Below are 18249 nucleotides of genomic sequence, written 5' to 3'. Positions count from 1 at the left end.
TGTGGTGGCTTAAACTTGTCTGCAATCGCCTGCTCAGGTTTCCATCAACAACAAGAAGGTGGATCTGTCCTACAGCTTCACAGAAAGCAGATCCATCCGCAAGTGCGTGGACAACAGCCCCTGTGACCGCCGGCCCTGCCTCAACGGCGGTCTCTGCATGTCGCATGGCGAATATGAGTACCAGTGCCTCTGCAAGGACGGATCTGAAGGTTCGTGCTCATGCTTGAAGTCACTTTCCACGTATTACGTCTGAGCCCTATGAACTCTTCCAGCCTTTGGTGTGAGCTTGACCCTTAACCTTTCACCCCGTGACCCCGCAGGTGAGCGCTGCGAGGTGATTAAAGACGCGTGCCAGAGCGACCTTCAGTGCCAGAACGGCGGCAGCTGCGTCGACGGCCAGTGTGTGTGCTCGCCCAGCTACACGGGCCTGAACTGTGAAGAAAGTAAGTGAGCCGCTTCATCGCCAGTAACGCCAATTATTACATCGAATCAAAGCCAGAAAGAGCAAAACATGTGATTATTGTGACTATAAGCATGCAATTTTGTCCAAAAGCAGTTCTGAATGTCACTTACTGTATCGTATAGACAAAGATATTTATAATCAAAGCAGAAAGGCTCGACATACAGACAGAAAACGAGCCCATGTGACCCACATTCCTCACAGTGGGAAGCCCTCCTAACATCAGACAGTTCACTCCCAGCGTTGCACTGCATGCTGGGAGGGTCTAACCCTGAGTGATTACGTATTTTTCTTACCCCTGCACTCTCGTGGCTATATCCTGCACACACAGGCCAGGTCTCCAGCTTCCCGGAGGCCCTGCGGAATGTGGAAGCTAGCGAGGCAAATGGTACAGTATCTCAATACTCAGCCTGCCTGACCCGACCGTGACTAACAGGGGCCCGTCTGAGCTCGATGGGGCCCCGTGTCCCTTCCAAGCTCAACCTGAGATTGTCTATCACCTAACACATGTCCGCGCATAAAAAACAAACCAAAACATGCGTCTGTACTCAACTGAGGCTCTTATCCCCACTGGAAAGTTGGGAGAGGGGAATTCTGCATCTGTATTAAAAGGTAGACGGATGTTAGACTTATATCGGGACATCTGCTGATTTGTGCTCCATGTTTTTGGACCTTTATGAAATGTGGAATTCCCCTCGTTTTTTGTTTTTCCTCTACCGTCGTGTCAGTGCCTGTAAGGCGGCTACTCACAACATAAAATCCTGTTTCTGTCTCCTTGAAGAATGCCTGTCCTGTACAAAACAAGAAAACACACGAAATGATACTTGTTTTTTCTCTCTGAAACTGTCCGGAACATTAAATCCGCTGTCACTAACAACTTCAGCCGTCTGTTGAAAGCACAGTGGTGGTGTGTGGCGTTTGGGAGAGTTGAGATGTGCTTTCAAGCATATGCTGTACTTTATGTGGTGTTTGTGCATGGACCCGTGGCGAGTTCGGTTTGATCTCTGTGAAAGGTCAGAGATGGCGAAGGGGAATGTGTGTGTGAGGAATGGCAAATAACACACTCATGTGTTGTTGAGATTTGTCGTCTGAGTTTGCATCATGGAGTCTTGTTGGGTCGTATGTTGTTTTGGAATTGTATTACTCCAATCGAATTAGGGGGCAGCATATCACCAGACATTTGGGCTGTCCACTCCTTATTGTAAGATAAAAGGAAATACACAGTCGCGAGCCAACAATAGCATCAACAGCTATTTACTTACCAGTCTAAAAGAAACATTGCAAGTTAAGCAAAAACCTTTATGTTAAAGGGATATTCCGGTGTAAGTTTAATCCATGGTCTAAATCACCGTGAAACTGTGTTAGACTCCCTCTCCAGAGATCAAGTTAGCAGACCGCTAATTTACGGAGTTTTATCAACCTCAGAAACGACCGCACGACAACAATACACTGCAGTAAATGGATCCAACTATAAACCGCCACCAAAAAGCCACAAATAATGCTCAGAACAGCACCAAACTTCAGCAACAGTACAAATAGGGTCTCAGCACATAGTCTGGGGCATTAAAACTCTGTTAGCTTAGCTCGATTTCTACTGAAAAGCTGACTAAATTTACCACTCTTCTGCGGCAGCTTCCTGTTGACGGGAAGTCTCGACGAGTCGATTACCGAGTGCAGTAGAGTTCCGCGGCTCATGGATGAAAATGTATGATTATGACTCCATGGAAAAGCAATCAAAGTTCATATGTGTCTTACCTGCCAGTTTATAACAGTTATTATCGAGAGCGGACAGGGAAAAGAACGGAATTGAGCATTTCTAACCACACTCGGTAATCTGAGTTCCCCGACCCGGAAGCTGATGGAGAAGAGTTGAAATCTGTTTTTAGCTTCCCAGTAGAAATCCAGCTAAGCTAGCGGAGGTTAGATGCCCCGGACTATGTGCTGAGACCCTATTTGTACTGTTGCTGAAGTTTGGTGCTTTTCTGAGCATTATTTGTGGCTTTTTGGTGGCGGTTTATATTTGGATCCATTTACTGCAGTGTATTGTTGTCGTGCGGTCGTTTCTGAGGTTGATAAACTCTGCAAATTAGCGGTCTGCTAACTTGATCTCTTGAGAGGGAGTCTAACACAGTTTCATGGTGATTTAGGCCATGGATTAAATTTACACCAGAACATCCCTTTAAATTTTGATTCTTTGCTTTATTGGATTTATATCTAACATGCTAAAGTTTAGCATAACAGTAGCACAAGAAAAGTCAGCAGTTTTCATTCGGTAGTATCAGATACGCAGAAGTATGTCAAGTCTTAGTGTTAAGTTGGTGGTGAAGGTAAATATCTATCTAAAGTCTGGTAACGTTACCTTTCATAAGCTACAATGTGCTTCATAAAAGAGCAGTCAGCCAGGTGAATCACCAACCCTCTGGTGGTATTTAACTGAGCATAAGTATGTTTTATTGTTAATGAACTCAGCTTTTCATATGTAGGAAAAATAATGTCTTGTTTTCCCTTTTAAAAGTTCCAACATGTTTAAGTTTTCAGCACCAACTTTCAGGGTGATTTCTTTCTACTGTTCCATCTAACAAGCCTGTATTAACAGGGTTTCTTCCATGCTTTCAACACTGGAGGGCACCATAACAGTGAGGGGGAAAAGTTCACAGCAGCCTTGCTGTTATTCAAACGTCTTTCTGATTTGTTTTTTCTACACTTTTCGTAGATTCGCCCTACCAGTACGCAGCTCATTTCCACAACGATGGATACATTGCCCTTCCTAAATCCATTTTCCCAAGAAGGTAACTTCAGTTTGCTTTTCCACGCTGTTTGACTTCTTAGGAGTTCGTGATGTAACGATCCATCGAGGGTGCAATTTGTTATTTTTTCTGTTTCAGTGCCCATGACTCGCCAGAGACCATTGAGCTGGAGATCAACACCGGCTCCTCGGAGGGCCTGATCCTGTGGCAGGGAGTGGTGAGTCCTGGTCCTGATTCTGGACTGAGCCACGGTTTAATCCCGACACTCACATCCTTCCCTTCCACCTTTTTTCCATCCTCACCATAACTTTGCTGCTGCACCTCGGCCCTCTTAATCATCACCATTACCTCATCTGTAAAGAAGTGACACTCATTAATGTTCTCATAACACTGATAATACATCACTGACACGAAACTGCATTTTCTTTGATTTCAGTGTTTCACTCGCATTCATCATCACACTGTCTCAGTTCGTACTCGTGCTGCTGAGGCTGTAACGTTGTCGGGCATGTTGGCTGCCGGCCCGGTTGATCTGACACCACTAAATAAATGCATGTTGCTTCTCTAACTCGCCCTCCATTTTCCTCAGGAGACCAGTGGTGCACGCAATTTGCGAAAGGTGCATGCTAGTAAAAAGGTATCCACTCAAACACAAGACACTCCTTGTTTATTTGGCATGTTTTCATGACGTGTGCTTTCCATGCAAATATGTATATTGAACAATTACAAGGTATTTTTCTGGAGGAATGTGCACGACGGCTTCTGTTGTCTCACTATTACAATGCAGTGTTCTGAGTGATCTGTATGCACTGCCTCATGTTTGCTATTATAACACTTGATGAGGAAACTTACCACAGTGCGGCTGGTCAGCGGTTCAATGTTTTTCAGTCACATCTTCTTCCTCCGCCGACTAAACATGTTTACTTTCAGGAGCTTGGAGCGCACGGCAAAGGCCAAGACTTCATCAGCCTCGGTCTGCAGAACGGACACCTTGTTTTCAGGTGACTCAGCTTTTTAACCCCGTAATTCTTATGACATCTGGATGAGTATTATTATTACTATGTTTAACCTTGTGTAAATGTTGTAGTAATGCAGATGATTTGTATGATAATCAGTTACCAGTTGGGCAGCGGAGAGGCAGAGATCCTGTCCAGGAAGTCCATAAACGACGGGAGATGGCATAAGATCACAGCAGTCAGGTATGATTAGATAGCTTACAGCCTCTTGGTCTCACATTGTATGTAAATGTACAAAGCAAGCATTAGAAGTTCTTGCACACCACTTAAGTCTTAATAACAGGTGTGTCTGACTGAGAGGAAATCAGGAATCCCATTCACTGTTTGGGACTTAATTTAAAGTAATAGCAGTGTTTTGGTTGGTAAAACTTCAGGCAGGAGTCCGTCAATGAAGGTGTTTTATTACTATTATCGTTATATTACCCCTGGAACAATTTTCAGATATATCTCTGCCTGTTCAGTGTCCGCTGTTCCTCACCTTTCTCCTTTTCTCACAGAACTGGAAAAGATGGATACATCCAGATTGATGGAGGAGCTGCGCTTCATGGACAGTCTAAGGGCAGAAAACTCATGGTCAACACCAAAGGCAGTATATACCTGGGTGAGCGGGCTGAAAGTGTGGCAACGTCACATTAACAGACAATGTCGTATTATTTAGTTACTTTAACGTAATTAAAGTTATATTTATTTGGTCTCCAGACACATTTACCAATTATCTGTTCTCTATTTTTCTCATTTAATTCCCTATTTTGCTCATGTTCATATGATGAATATATATCTGTGTACATGGCAGCAATTAGTCCAAGGTTTGTGTGTGCAGAGCCGTCAAGGGAGTGTGCGGCTAGCTAATTTAGATGAAAAAGTGGTGAAACACACTAAGTAACAGCCTTTTTAGCTAGCTAGCATCTTTCTTCATAAAACTACTGCTGCGAGCTGCTGTTGAGTCACTTTATAACCTTTTGCAACAGCAGCTAAACCATTTAAATGCTAACAAATCAAGCTAGCTACACCAATCTTTTTAACTTTCTAACACAGAAGGTGCTCAAGTGAGTTTGCTGCTGGTGTTTTCAGTTTAATTAGCAATCTACACAGTTTACTCAACAGGGGCATCGATTTTGCACATTTTACCTTTTATTTTCTAGCTGGTTCATTTACGTAAAACTGTATCCGGGAACAAATTTTCCTCAAGACATATCTGTAGGTCCAAATCTCAAAAGAGGAAGTTTACTAATGGTTGCCTGTCGTCCTGTGTGTGTGTTTTCCTGTGACAGGTGGCGCCCCAGACATGGTCGCCATGACGGGAGGGAAGTTTTCGGCGGGAATGACGGGCTGCGTGAGGAACCTGACACTGATGAACGCCCGGCCGGGACAGCAGCCGGCCCAGGCCATCGACCTGCAAGCCCACGCAGCCCACGGCATCAACGTGCAGCCGTGCTCTTCATAGATCGCAGCGCGCACAAACACACACACCCACACACAAACACACACACAGAGACTATGGAGTGATGTCATACACACACACACACACGCAGCAGACTCACACAGAGAGACTTACACACAAAGAGGCTGACACAAACTTGGTGCTTTGCTGCTACCAAAAAAATAACAAAAACAAGATGACACAACAGGATATGATGTTTCTCTGTGTGCAGTAAAACCAAAAAAAGAAACAGAAAAAATGATATTAACAAAGTCTTCTCTTCTTCAGTGTTGTATTCTCAATGAAGGACTATTAACACCGGAGAACTCAATACAGTTTACATACTTCCAGCAGTAGTTTTAGCCATGAGAAGAGTAAGAGTTAAACATATTAGGCCTTCTACGATGGGTCAGATCCTATGGAGTTGGAGATGTTTTTACAGCACTGAATTTTTATTTATATACATATGAATATATATATATTATATTTGTGGGGGAAAACATGCAAACTAACCATAACTGCTCTTCAACTTTTCCTAGAGTTTATTCTGGGTTCTAATACTGTGTGTCCAGGGCTTTTTATAGGCCTAACTGTATTAATACTTGAAGATGTTTAGGCCTTTCTTTCTTCACTTCTGTAGAGGAACCTTCTTTTTTCTTTTTTCTTTTTTTTTGGGCGCGCGCGAGCATGCTTGCAGTTCTTTTTGCAAAAACAAAAACAAAAAGAGAAGAAATTGATGGGAGAGGAGCGCACGCGGTCACGGTCACATGCAGCTTCAGTACACACAACTCAGGTCGTCAGATACAAAACGAACAAACCGCTTGATGTTCCACGTGCCGCCGCTTTCGGCTCGGCTGGTTTTGTTTCGCTCCGCAGGTCGTTCGCAGGCGCTGTTTGTGTCTTCTTGTGTCTGTCGTCGTATTTCTTTTTTTTCATGGCGAAAAAGAAAAGAAACCTTGGTGCTACAGTCAGACATGAAGAAACAGCACATAGTCATACGGTTTCCTGTCTGTCACGCGTAGAAAAATGACTTAGATAAAACAGTTAACGCGCCGGTGTCACATGTTGTCGTTATGCATGGCATTTGAGGTTGATTTTATAAGAATACGGCACGATCTGTTGCCTCTGCAGCCTTATCAGATTGAGTAGATCTCAAAAATAACAGTGAACTGAAAAAAAGGGGTGTAATTTTTTTTTTTTTTTAATGTGTGGTTGTTGAAGATAATGTTTTATGTGTGTAAAAAAAAAAAAACTATCTGCCAGTCAGGTAGATATCTCTATCAGTTGAGAATGCGTGTGTGTGTGTGTGTGTGTGAATGCTTGTAAATCTGTTGGTTTTGCTTCCATTTCTTATCGGTCGCTCTTCTTTCAGCCCCAGTATGGATTCAGGTGTGTGTATGTGTGTGTGTGTGTGTGTGTGTGAGTGTTTGTGTGTCATTATCCAATTTCCTCAGGAGGGTCAACCCAGAACTGCCTCAAGATGTTACTTAATTTTCAGGTTTGGTAGCTTTAGTGACCGTTCGGTAAGCTATAAAACTCTGAAGGCTCTGTGGCTCTGTGGGTTGTTTTCTCTGCAGAGGGAGACTCATCGAACAGCAGTAGGACGCAGTCAGGACAGTGTTTTTTTTTTTCTTTGGTCGTGCAGTGGAAAAACTCCTGCAGGTGCTGTGACCACGCCGTGTCGCTCTGATAAAAGCATGCTCGCCCCACCTTCAATCCAAAAAAAAACCCCCCACAAAAACCACGACGGCACGATCGCTTTTTCCACATTTCTTTCTTTTTTTTGTAAGCTTAAAAACATTTGTATTAATATCCTAAAAATGAGCACTATCCTTTCTCTTAGAGTTGCTTCATTTTTATTTATTTCATGTTTTTTTTTGTTTTCGTTTTCCTCTTCTTTTTTTTTTTCATCGCTCTTGTGTTTTTTTTGTTTTTTTTTTCGAGGCTTTATTCTGCCGTTTTAGAGCAATCAACAGAAGCTTGCTACTCTCTCTCCTCTGGTTATTGTGTATTGCCTCCCACATCCCCCCTTTTGTTTTTACCCCTTCATGTTTGAATACGGCCCCCCCACCCACCACCCCTCTCCTGGTAAGGTCTTCAGAAACCATCAGCGAAGTTCCAGCAAAGGTTTTGATACGCGCCTGGACTGGAACTGCCTGGTGAAACGGTTGGAAACTGGTCTTATTATTCACTCTGAAAAAAAAAAAAAAGTCTTAGACTCCAAATACAACCAGTACAGTTTTGTAATTCCGCAGAAAGCTATCCTCGTGTTTATGTGTCATGAACATGGAAGGGGGGCCGCTGCCGTGGTCCGAGTTGAGGACACTGAAGCAGAGAACGATGGTGTGTGTGCGCACCTTGTTGTGCTCCTGCTCTTAAACTGGATTTTCATTTACACACTGTACACACACGCCCGATGCAAAGTTGTCAAGAAACCGCCATTGCGAAACATGAAAGGTGCACTTTTAGTGATGATGGAAAGTTTTATTTAGATTTTTTTTTTTTTTTTTTTTACTGTTTCACCTATGACCGGCAGAAATAAAAAGCGAATAACTCGATTAAATGAATGAAATTGTACCAGATGAAATATTGTCCGTGTCAGGAGGACCTGACGCTCCCCCTGCCCCTTGGTGTTTCTTAATTAAAGACAAAATTCATGTGCTATTTGTAATCTTGTGAGTTTTCTTTCTTTGCTCTGCTCTCTGCTGGGATGTTTTTTTTTTCAAGATGGAGACTTTTTTTAAACTAAATCGTTTCATTGTTCCCAAATGATCCATTGTCGCAGGTAAACCCTGCACACGGTCCGATTACACTGCCTATTAAGAAAGTTAAGACCCAAATGTTCCCCTGTGGAGGCTACACCCAAATCAGGTTTCTAAATAAACCTGTCCCATGACTCCAGTGCTTCTCATCTTACAGAGTCTACTGTATTTATAAGTTAAATTACCTCGGCGATGGAAGAATACAAGGTGCATCTTACCTACTTACCAGTGCTGGTAAGTAGGTAAACAAAAGGTGAGTAATCACTGATGAACGAGTGAGGAATGAAGCACTAACGACTGATTCCTGAATAAAGATGATGATTTGAAGACTATATATTGGATCACAATGAGTTACTACAAACTGCGAGAGACTGTATCAATAAATATCTTTGAATTGACACACTGACAACTTTTCTTCACGAGTTCATTACTTGATAATCTTTACTTATTTTTTGTGGGATTGCGACTCAATAATGTAGTTTTCTTACAAACAGGAGCTTAAAAATAACTCACCGTTGTCTCCACTTTCATATGGGACGTCAACAGTGGTCTTGACCCAACCATCCATCTCCAAACCTCTTTCCAATGTGGGCTCGTTGCTCTTTCTCCTTCTTCTGCTGACTTCCTCCTTTCTTGCTGTTATTACGGGGAAACATAAATATGAGTCATAATAAGCTGCTTTCACAGTCGATATATATATATATATATACAAGGCCGTATTTCTGATGAGGACTTGCGGTAACTCTGGTCTTTCCTAATTAATGCCTCACTCGCTCCTTAACTTTATAACTACTCACATTATTTGGGTACGTCAATGTTAAAATGTTACCAAAAACTATGTTGTCAGTACTGCTTATATACAGAACAGCTGAATAACAGTAATGCACGTTCATGCACATTATGATTATTTTGTACCAGGGGTTCACATAACTTCATAGTACAAAAGTGTATAGTTGAAGAATCCCTGAGCGACTGTTGACACTTCATCCTGAAGCAAAATGGACAATGTGAGCGCCGTCAACAGGTGGCAGTTATGTAACCAGATTACAGGGACCCCCCTCAGAGCCAGAGGGGGGTCGACCTGCGCACAAACATGAGAGCTGATCTTCTTTCAGGGGACAGGTGGGCTCGTGGTGTCTTAGTTTTCACACTCACAGACAAACTTTTGTGCCTTTACGTAACAGAATGTTTAGAACACGTGGCCTCACAGATCTGTCATATGTCAGAATTAACAATTTACACGATTACACATCAAAGAAATTCCTCACTATGATCCTTTTTGTACCTTTATTACTAAATCAATAATGAACTTTTGAAGACACTATTAAATGCAGATGAAAACTAGGAGGCTTCAACGAAAGAAGAGTCTCTTAGTGTGTTTTTAGTAGATGTTCAATGTCTCAATATATTAAAAAATAACATCTCCTGTTGTCATGTCGTGTCTCGTGTTTATATGATTTTTAATTTTATTAAATCACTATTAGTTTTCTTGGTATTCATCTAGCGAAAAGAATTGTAAAACGTCTTTAATGGTTCTGGAGGCGGCTTCCTAAAGTCGATAAAAAACCCCAGCAGGGTTATTTAACGACCTGTGTTACAGATTTGGTGTGTGCTGTTTTTAAAGAAATGGTAAAATTGCATTGACGGACGTGTAAGAGCCAGCAAATCTATAGCTACACCCATCCCAGAGAGTAAAAGTCAGGATATCACGCTCTCTGCTGCTTCGATTTGTGGTCCTTCATTTGGTAACCTGTGTCCTGCAAGTCCAACAAATTAAACTGGATGTCCAACAGAGGTGGAAAAACACACATTTATTACACAAGGTGAAGTACAGAGGCTTGTATAAAAACAGAATCTGGTAAAAGTGGAAGCACTGACTCAACTTCTTAACTGAAAGTACAGGCTCTGAAAAGTACTCATAAAACAAGTTAAAGGTTTCCCTTGCACAGACATTTCTGCATGAACCTCACGTCGTTAATATAATTCAAAAACTATTCAACTTAGAGGAAGAATCAGCAGGATTTGTGTTGTAACTGATCAGTGATTCCCCTCAAAATGCATTAATAGTAAATGAAGGAACCTGTTTTCTACAGATATTTGTGTTAAAATGTTGAGAGTGAAAGTAAAAAAAAAACTGCAAAGTAAAGTAAAAGATATATTTTTACTCCATTTCTTCCCACCTCTGAGGTACATTCTCACAAAATTAAATCCCGACTTTTCAAGCATTTCTAAGCTGAAGGCGTGGAAGCACCTGGACTGATTCAGGTATTTAGCAAACCTTTACCTCACAAACTGAACCAAGATCATCTCACTGACCTCCTTTCTTTAACAGCTGTGTTAACGTTTCTCTCGTGTTTCTTGGATGCTGTGTCATTACAAAATCAACCTCACAGCATAAAGAAGATCCCATGAGATACGCTGCCAACATTTAGCATCATAATTGCAAATAAACACAATCTGAACACCTGAATCGCTCATGTTACGCAGCCTGATATCGAATCTCCGTCACAGTGAAGCCCTGCGGTCACTTCTTGTCACAGACGCTTCACTTCCCTGCCTCTGGGTGTGTTGTGTCACGGCGTCGTGCAGGTCGCAGTTATTCTACACCGATCCGGGTTATTTTACACCTATCTCTCAGTGACATTTAACGGCAGGACCCGGGGGCTTCGCTATTTGGTAAACACCTCAATTGTTATCCATACACACTCTATAGTCACTTTTTCCAGAGATAAGCTTTCACCCTCACTGTGCAAGTTACAGTATAGCCATCCCAGAGGATAATAAAGACGGACTGGATGTGACATTCTGACCTTTTCCAGTGAATGGCAGCGAGACACGAGCCTTCAAGTTGGGTATCAGACACCGGAAATAAGTTTACACATCTATTTTTGGTTCATAAGTTGTATTTTTATTGTCTTAGCACACAGGACTGAATCTATTAGGTGATCGTTTAGATTGAAGGGCACCACGTAGTTTTTGGTGTAGAAATTCAAACGTAGAATTTTAATTTACACAATATAAATGAAGTAATAATACAGACTGTAGAAACAAGCTGTACTCCGAGGAAAAAAAGGGCCCCCAGAACAATGTTTGAAGCTGGAAAGGTGGCAGGGTCCGCCACATATAAACCGTATAAAAAAGTAAAACAGTCTTGTGTCATCCTTGAAGGACTGTTTATTTATTAAGTTCGTTAAGGCATTCACAACATCAGTCAATGAAGATCTTTCTCTTCTGACTTAAAAATCTACCAATCAGATCTACATAGTGCACCTTTAAATAGTAGATATTCATAAACATGGTTGTCAAGGTCACACAGGAAGAGCGTGGTCAAGTTTCTCTCTCTCTTTCTGAGCCTCAGTGACTGTGATTAAATCCTCCCGCCCTCGAACTACGATGAAGTTTAGACTTACAGAAGGATGTGTCACATAATCACTGAACATTATACACCGCTGAGGAGGGGAATATAATACAAGTATGTTTGTCAGACACAGAGCATCATGAAAACAAAGTAGGATAACCTATTTTTAAATGCATATCAGAAACTGCTCAGATACATTCGACCCTGAATATTGCTTTTAAAGACGGACATGAATGAAGGGGAACCTTTGTTTTATTTTGTAGGATTCGCCCTCATGTGTCTTGTTGTGACTTTCCACTTCCTGCCTTTTGCCATTTTTTTGTTCTCTTTGTTTTTTGGAGATTTTCCCCTGACTGTTTTTGTCAGTGTTGTTACTTGAATGTGAGATTGGCCTTTCAGCTTATCATTACAGCTCGCTTTTTGTTTTTTAAAGGTGCCATGTGCAAGAATTGGCCCCCTGATGAATTCATACAGCAGACGAATAAAGAGGCAGCATATCAGCAGAGAAACCGCTAACAGCTGCTAACTGTAGCTAACTTTAGCTAAGTAAGCTCATTAACCGTGCAGGTAGCGGTCGTATCAGCTGACTGCTAATTGGAGCTCAGAGCACCAGGGGAGAGTTGCTGGTGTTAATTATTGAACTATCACCTCTTGAGGTTCAAACTGGCTAGGGGCTTGATGGTTAGCATGCTAACTTCAGTAGATATCTCTACAACACAACACATAGATGTCTCTGACAAAATGTCTAAATATGTACTTCCTCACTTAATGTTGATACTTTCAGCTAATTTTTTAATGATTTAAACTAGAATTACACATTTAACCCACCTGCAGTAGTGTTCTGAGTTTGGGTCCTCGTCATTTTGCAGATAAGTCACATGACCTGGAAGCTATAGGGAAAATAAAAAAGCACTTAAATTCAATGAAGAGGTGTGTCTCATTTAACCATTTGGCCATTGATTTCAAGTCAATGGGTGACATGACCTGGAGGCTTCTGTGACAAATGACAATTTCTCCTAAATTAAAAACTGAAAATATGGCACATTTTGATGAAAAAAAAAACATTAAAAACATGAACAGTTATTGGAGCAGCAGTGGGTTTGTGGTGCTGCTAACTGCTCAATTACCTGTAAGTGATTACTGAGTAACTGTGAGGCTCGGCCTCTGTGGGAGGAGCAGCAAGACAGAGATATTGATACACCGCAGGATGTCCAAACCTGTTGGTTACACAGAACCCTCCATCAACAGACTCTTCTCCACATGAACTTCGTCAGAGACGTTCATTGTATTTCAGCTTGAACGAGTGGATGTTTATATTTTCTCTCCTGAAGATTACTGGATAAAGAAATCATGCTGGTCTTTCAGGTAATTTGATTTTATACTTCTTTATACTTTTTATTTAACTATTTTCATCCATCAATGTAATTTCCTCTTCTTGATACAAACTCACTTTGTCCAAAAATATAAATAAAACAAAGAACATACCATAATATAGACATGATATTCCACATCAATGATCAAAATAAATGTATTTTTTGTGATATATTATTCAATGTATGAGAATTTGTTAACTTTTTTTTTTTTTTTTTTTTTTAAGAGCTTTGCAGTTTGGTGTCTTATAGCGTCAGGTAATATAATCAAAATCATAGACTGATTTATTCTTTTTTCATACAAACAATTATATATGAGACACAAAAACAACATTTATAACTGATCAAAGACGTTTTCTTTCTCCAGACCTTCAGTTATTTGCCACTGCATTGGAAAGTAAGCTCTACATTGTTATTATTTTGCCTGAATCTTTTGAGAAATGACGCATTAACAAAAGAAAAAATAAAGCACATTGTTAAGGTTGAACCTCCCTCTCTGCAGCCTGTACGACAGCCTGGTTTGATGAGGGGGATGTTTCCAGCGACGGGGACTCGGAGCTCTTGAGCGACTTGAGGAGGAAACACCGGACGAGGATCTGCTCGAACCCCGTGGACATGGAGGCTCAGACGGTTTCTGGAGTCAAGTCCCAGTACACGAGGAACACCTTCCACACGTAAAGACGACACTTTCACAGTACTTGAATGAATATATGATCGATGACTGATGATGCGACACAAAGTCTGATCGAAAAACTGTTTGATTTCCTCCTTCTGTGTACGACACGAGTCTAATCATCATGTTTTACCACTGAAATAAATCTTTTTAAGGCTTACAGAGCTTTGAAAAATGCTCATTGCACTAAACAACCTCAAGGTATTTTCAATATAACAGAAAAAACATACTTATATTTCAGATGTTGTATGTTCCAATGTGAGTTGTTGAAGTTATTTGATGGTTCATGCGATGGAATGAACTAATTTGAGGTACCACGTATAATAATGAGGCAACCATAGATTGATTAGTCTCAGATTCTGTTTATGAATGAAGGTGTAATAGGATGGGATGCTCATATTTTGCAGTCACAGTGCATCAGAGGGACTTTTATGCCTCAACTCAGAGCAGAAACTGGGACAGTGTGAAGACTACAAGGTCAAGTTCACCTGCACCGGGCAGTTCTGCTCAGGTATGTATAACCCGCCATGACACAACATGACACCCACTGAAGAGTTGAGCTTTCAAATGTGGGTTTCTCTTGATCCCTCAGAGTGCAGGACTCGTTGGTTCGATCACGACGACCCGACGAGAAACGGAGACTACGAGGTCCTCAGTGACCTCCAAAAAATACACCCGGGAGAAATCTGCCAGCAGCCGATAGCCATCGAGGTCCAGACCGTCTCTGGGGAGCCCGCCTCCAACACCTCTGACGCCTTCTTAAAGTGAGTTTGACAACGTCGGTCGGATCACATGAAGGAGAGGAGGAGGGGATGTTTGGTGTCGTCTCATCACCTTCCTCTCCTCTCTGACGCAGCTATGATGCCACCTATGGGTTTGCCTGTGCGAACGCAGATCAGGGGAGCAGGAGCTGTGAAGATTACAGAGTCAGATTTACCTGTCCGAAAGAGTTCTGTCAAGGTAAATGTCTTCATTTTTTTTGGACCGAACATGTTCAAGTGAAAATGATAATAAAATGAATAATTTCATCATCCTATTTCTGAATATCCACAATAACATGCAGGTTTAATTCTAAAGAAGTGTAAAGAAAGTTTGTATATTTTCTATTTTGGCAGCGTGAAGTATTTATTCATATAGAGCACTGATTACATTACAATCATTAACAGATGGTAAATATATACCTAATAAACTTTAATCAATAGTTATCAAACAATTAAAATGCTTTAAAAGAAAATGTATTAACAGTTTATCCAGCAAATGTAATGGTTTAAGGCCAAAATCTAATATAAATATGGGGTAAGAACAATGTCCCTCTCTTCTCAAAAATACATTTTTAACCAACACATTTCCATTTGTAATTTCCCCTCAGTGTCGGATCAGTGTCGAACGCGTTGGCTGAACGGTGATAACCCGTCAGAGGAGGGCGATGTGGAGTCCATCCTTCAGTTGCTGAAGACTTTCCCGGGTCAAGTCTGCAGAAACCCGATCAGCATCGAAGCCCAGACGGCCAGCGGAATCTCCGCCAAGCACACCGGAGACACCTTCCTCTCGTAAAAAAACACATTATTTTGTCATCATGCGGGTTTGATGTTACACAACCTTTCGCCACGAGTGCTTCATTCTGCTCTTTTGTTTCCCAGCTACGATGTCACCTTTGGGTTTGCATGCATCAATGGGAGACAGAAGAGCAAGCAGTGTGAGGATTATCAGGTGATACTGACCTGTCCCTCAGACTTCTGTCAAGGTAAGGAATCATTTCGGTGCAAATGTGGACCACAGAGATGTCTGAAATAATAAAGAATTAAAAATGGAAATGTCTTCTCACTGTTTGACAGGCTGCAGGACACGCTGGTTCGACTTGGACGACCCCACAAGGCGGGGGGACTACGAGACCCTCCTCCGGGTGCAGACGCTATATCCCAGTCAGGTCTGCTCCCAGCCTGTGGCCGTCGAAGCCATGACGGTGTCCGGAGTCCCTGCACACCAGACGGGTGACGTCTTCCAAGTGTGAGTGTGAGGACACACGAGAACGTTAAAGAGTAATACGGTGATATCAGACAAACAAAGTGTCTCTGCAGAGGCACATAACGATGGGATTTAATGTGAAGATATCATTAAAAGATGAGTGCAACCAAAAATGAAAATTCAGTCGTTATCTCGTGCTGATGGAAAGTCAGGTAAAGTTTTGTCGTCAACAAACATTTCTGAATTTTCGCAACAAAATGTTGCTGCAGCGTTCTTCTACACACTGAAGTGGATGTAGGACTTGTTTTAAACTGTTAAAGACAACCGAAACTAAAACAAAAACAAAGTCTCCAGAATCCCAGACATTGACAGACATTATTATATTCTTTTAAACTGAAATCTGCACTGAAAGCTGCTAAGCTATAAGCGACAGCGTGCACCGCGTCCGAAGAAGGCGCGCAAACTCGGCCTTGCGTCGAAGGTGTAAATCTTGTCTTTTAAAAAATAAATTTGTGCTCTCTGGGCTTCGTGGGCTTCACATCAGCTGTTTAGGAGAATGGTGCAACACTGTTCCCAAGAATGTTGAACTATTCCTTTAAATGGTACTCGAGTGATTTAGTATTACACTGACGTTTTCACAAGCTCAGTAGTTTTCCTCGAGACGTGTGAGCTGACGTGCGCGTGTCAAATTGGTGGAGCGTCCCTTTAATGTTAGCTTGTTGTCTATTTTGCAGGTACGACGCAGCTCGTGGCTTCGCCTGCGTGAACGCTGAGCAGCCCGGTGGAAACCGCTGTCAAGACTACAAGGTCCGCTTTACATGCCCACTGGCTTTCTGCTCAGTGTGACGACTCAGCGGTCAACATGTTTTAGAGGATTTACTGTCAGTGCACGATGTGTGGTAACCGCCAAGACAGTATGTGAAACCATCAGCCTGTATCGTTCTTAGTGTTTGTTACTGTACAGTGTGCTGTCTCTTGTAAATCTAGTGGAACAATTAAGTTTCATTCCAAAATAAGTGCCAGTCTCTCCTCAGGACATGGAAAAGAGAGCAAACACACACATTTTCTTGTAAAAGGGTCTTCATGTGTCAAGTTAATGCATACATTTAGTCTCCAGCCATCTTTATTAGAAAACAGGAAGTCCGGTTTAATTACAAATAGGGTTGCAGCATCTTTTTTCTTGACGTGCACATAGAAATGGCGTAAGCACAGGTGTGGATGTCTATACCGAAGATGCTGAGATAGCAGCGTTTGATTGACAGCTTATTCGAGCAGATGTGAGCTTATATGCCCGCCCTAGAGCCTGCAACAGCCAATGAGTGATCATATAGACAAGTGATTCACTCTCTCTTCTTCCTGAGCCACCTACATGCCAGTCTCCAGATGACTGATGCACCGTGTACCCAAATCAATGTGTAAAGCCACAAACTTGGAAATGATGCTGAAGTTTGTGTAGTTTTATTCAATTCATTCTTAGTCTGTGTTTTCACCTAAGTGCTTATTTCTGAATATTTGATATGCATAAAGTTCATGTAAATAAGGAAGTAAGAGCTATATCAAGTGTTTGCCTATATTACTGTCAAGCAGGGGTAGTTTGAGGTTGCAAAATGGCATTTTTTTTTACCAGGTGCCTGGATATTTCTTCAGAAAATCACGTGTTGGCAGTTAAAAGTCACCTGCAGGCTCATTTTTGCAGGACACACTTTAGGTGAGAGTAGAATAAATGCATGACTCAGTGTGTCCAAACTCCTATTGATTAATGCCAGGCTTACTTACAAAGCTTCTAACAGCCCAGGAGGAAAAAAATCAGCTTATAACCTTTCGAAAGAGCCCAAAAGCACTCCTGTAACAACAGCTTTGAATCTGCTGCGGGCTGGACTGGAACAGGCACAGAAGAGGAGAAGTAGCCTGCGTGTCCTGATACTTCAGAGAGACGAAATGTCATTCAATAACTGAGTATCAACACACACACAAAAACAAGGATTAACGTGGTTACTGTAAGCATCAGGTCATGTGACTCATTCATAGAGGAGATTCTACATGTGGACAAAATAAACCTCTCTCCTGCAGATCAGTCATGTGTAAGTGCTGTCATTCCACTCATGTGTGTTTCCGGACCTGGGCCACAACTGTTTTACTCTCTCTCTCTCTCCAAAACATGGATAAAATAAAATTTAAGTGATCATCGTGATTGATTTTCAAAAGCAAACTCCATGTAGATTGTGCTGACAGCCGCAGAGACTCTATTAAAATGCGGAATCACAGGCTGTGTTTTTATTTAGTCTTTTCTTGGATTGATTTTCACAAGTCTTCTTAATTTATACTTATTTCATGTTCCCCAACAGTTTGTTAAGGGGTCCCATATGTTCCTTCATTATACAGCCAATACCCAGTGCTATGATTTCAAGATTGATGGTGCTGACCAAACATACCAACATATGTTTAAAAAAAATTGTAGAAATAGGTAAGCCTTTCTTT

The 18249-nt window shown here is 41.6% G+C and overlaps 2 protein-coding genes across 2 annotated transcripts in view; both read left to right on the top strand.

Annotated features, from left to right (window-relative positions):
* hspg2 (heparan sulfate proteoglycan 2) overlaps positions 1-8307 on the top strand; it is a 100640-nt gene extending 92333 nt beyond the window's left edge. The window contains exons 80-89 of the mRNA XM_030422906.1: positions 38-209; positions 321-443; positions 792-848; positions 3174-3249; positions 3346-3424; positions 3797-3844; positions 4138-4208; positions 4323-4406; positions 4721-4824; positions 5495-8307. Of these exons, the coding sequence (XP_030278766.1) occupies positions 38-209; positions 321-443; positions 792-848; positions 3174-3249; positions 3346-3424; positions 3797-3844; positions 4138-4208; positions 4323-4406; positions 4721-4824; positions 5495-5667 (987 nt within the window). The 3' untranslated portion in view covers positions 5668-8307. The remainder of the gene's footprint in view (positions 1-37; positions 210-320; positions 444-791; positions 849-3173; positions 3250-3345; positions 3425-3796; positions 3845-4137; positions 4209-4322; positions 4407-4720; positions 4825-5494) is intronic.
* Positions 8308-13005: 4698 nt separating this feature from the next.
* On the top strand, positions 13006-17845 carry LOC115584635 (uncharacterized). Its single transcript, XM_030422185.1, has 11 exons — positions 13006-13128; positions 13361-13391; positions 13501-13530; positions 13636-13807; positions 14214-14317; positions 14399-14570; positions 14663-14766; positions 15176-15356; positions 15447-15550; positions 15642-15813; positions 16506-17845. Exons 1-11 carry the CDS (start codon positions 13114-13116, stop codon positions 16615-16617), a joined length of 1197 nt encoding a protein of 398 aa, XP_030278045.1. The 5' UTR covers positions 13006-13113; the 3' UTR covers positions 16618-17845.
* The last annotated feature ends 404 nt before the right edge of the window (positions 17846-18249 follow it).

The sequence above is a fragment of the Sparus aurata genome, chromosome 7 (genome assembly GCF_900880675.1).
Source record: "Sparus aurata chromosome 7, fSpaAur1.1, whole genome shotgun sequence".
Taxonomy (NCBI): Eukaryota; Metazoa; Chordata; class Actinopteri; order Spariformes; family Sparidae; genus Sparus; species Sparus aurata.
The sequence above is the reverse complement of the archived record's forward strand: the minus strand, read 5'-3'. Positions and strand labels throughout refer to the sequence as shown.

What these genes read in the sequence shown, in the direction of transcription:
- LOC115584635 (XM_030422185.1), top strand. An exon ending in CACCGGGCAGTTCTGCTCAG is followed by an intron (nt 14,318 to 14,398) that starts GTATGTATAACC and finishes TTGATCCCTCAG; the next exon opens with AGTGCAGGACTCGTTGGTTC. An exon ending in ACGGGTGACGTCTTCCAAGT is followed by an intron (nt 15,814 to 16,505) that starts GTGAGTGTGAGG and finishes TCTATTTTGCAG; the next exon opens with GTACGACGCAGCTCGTGGCT.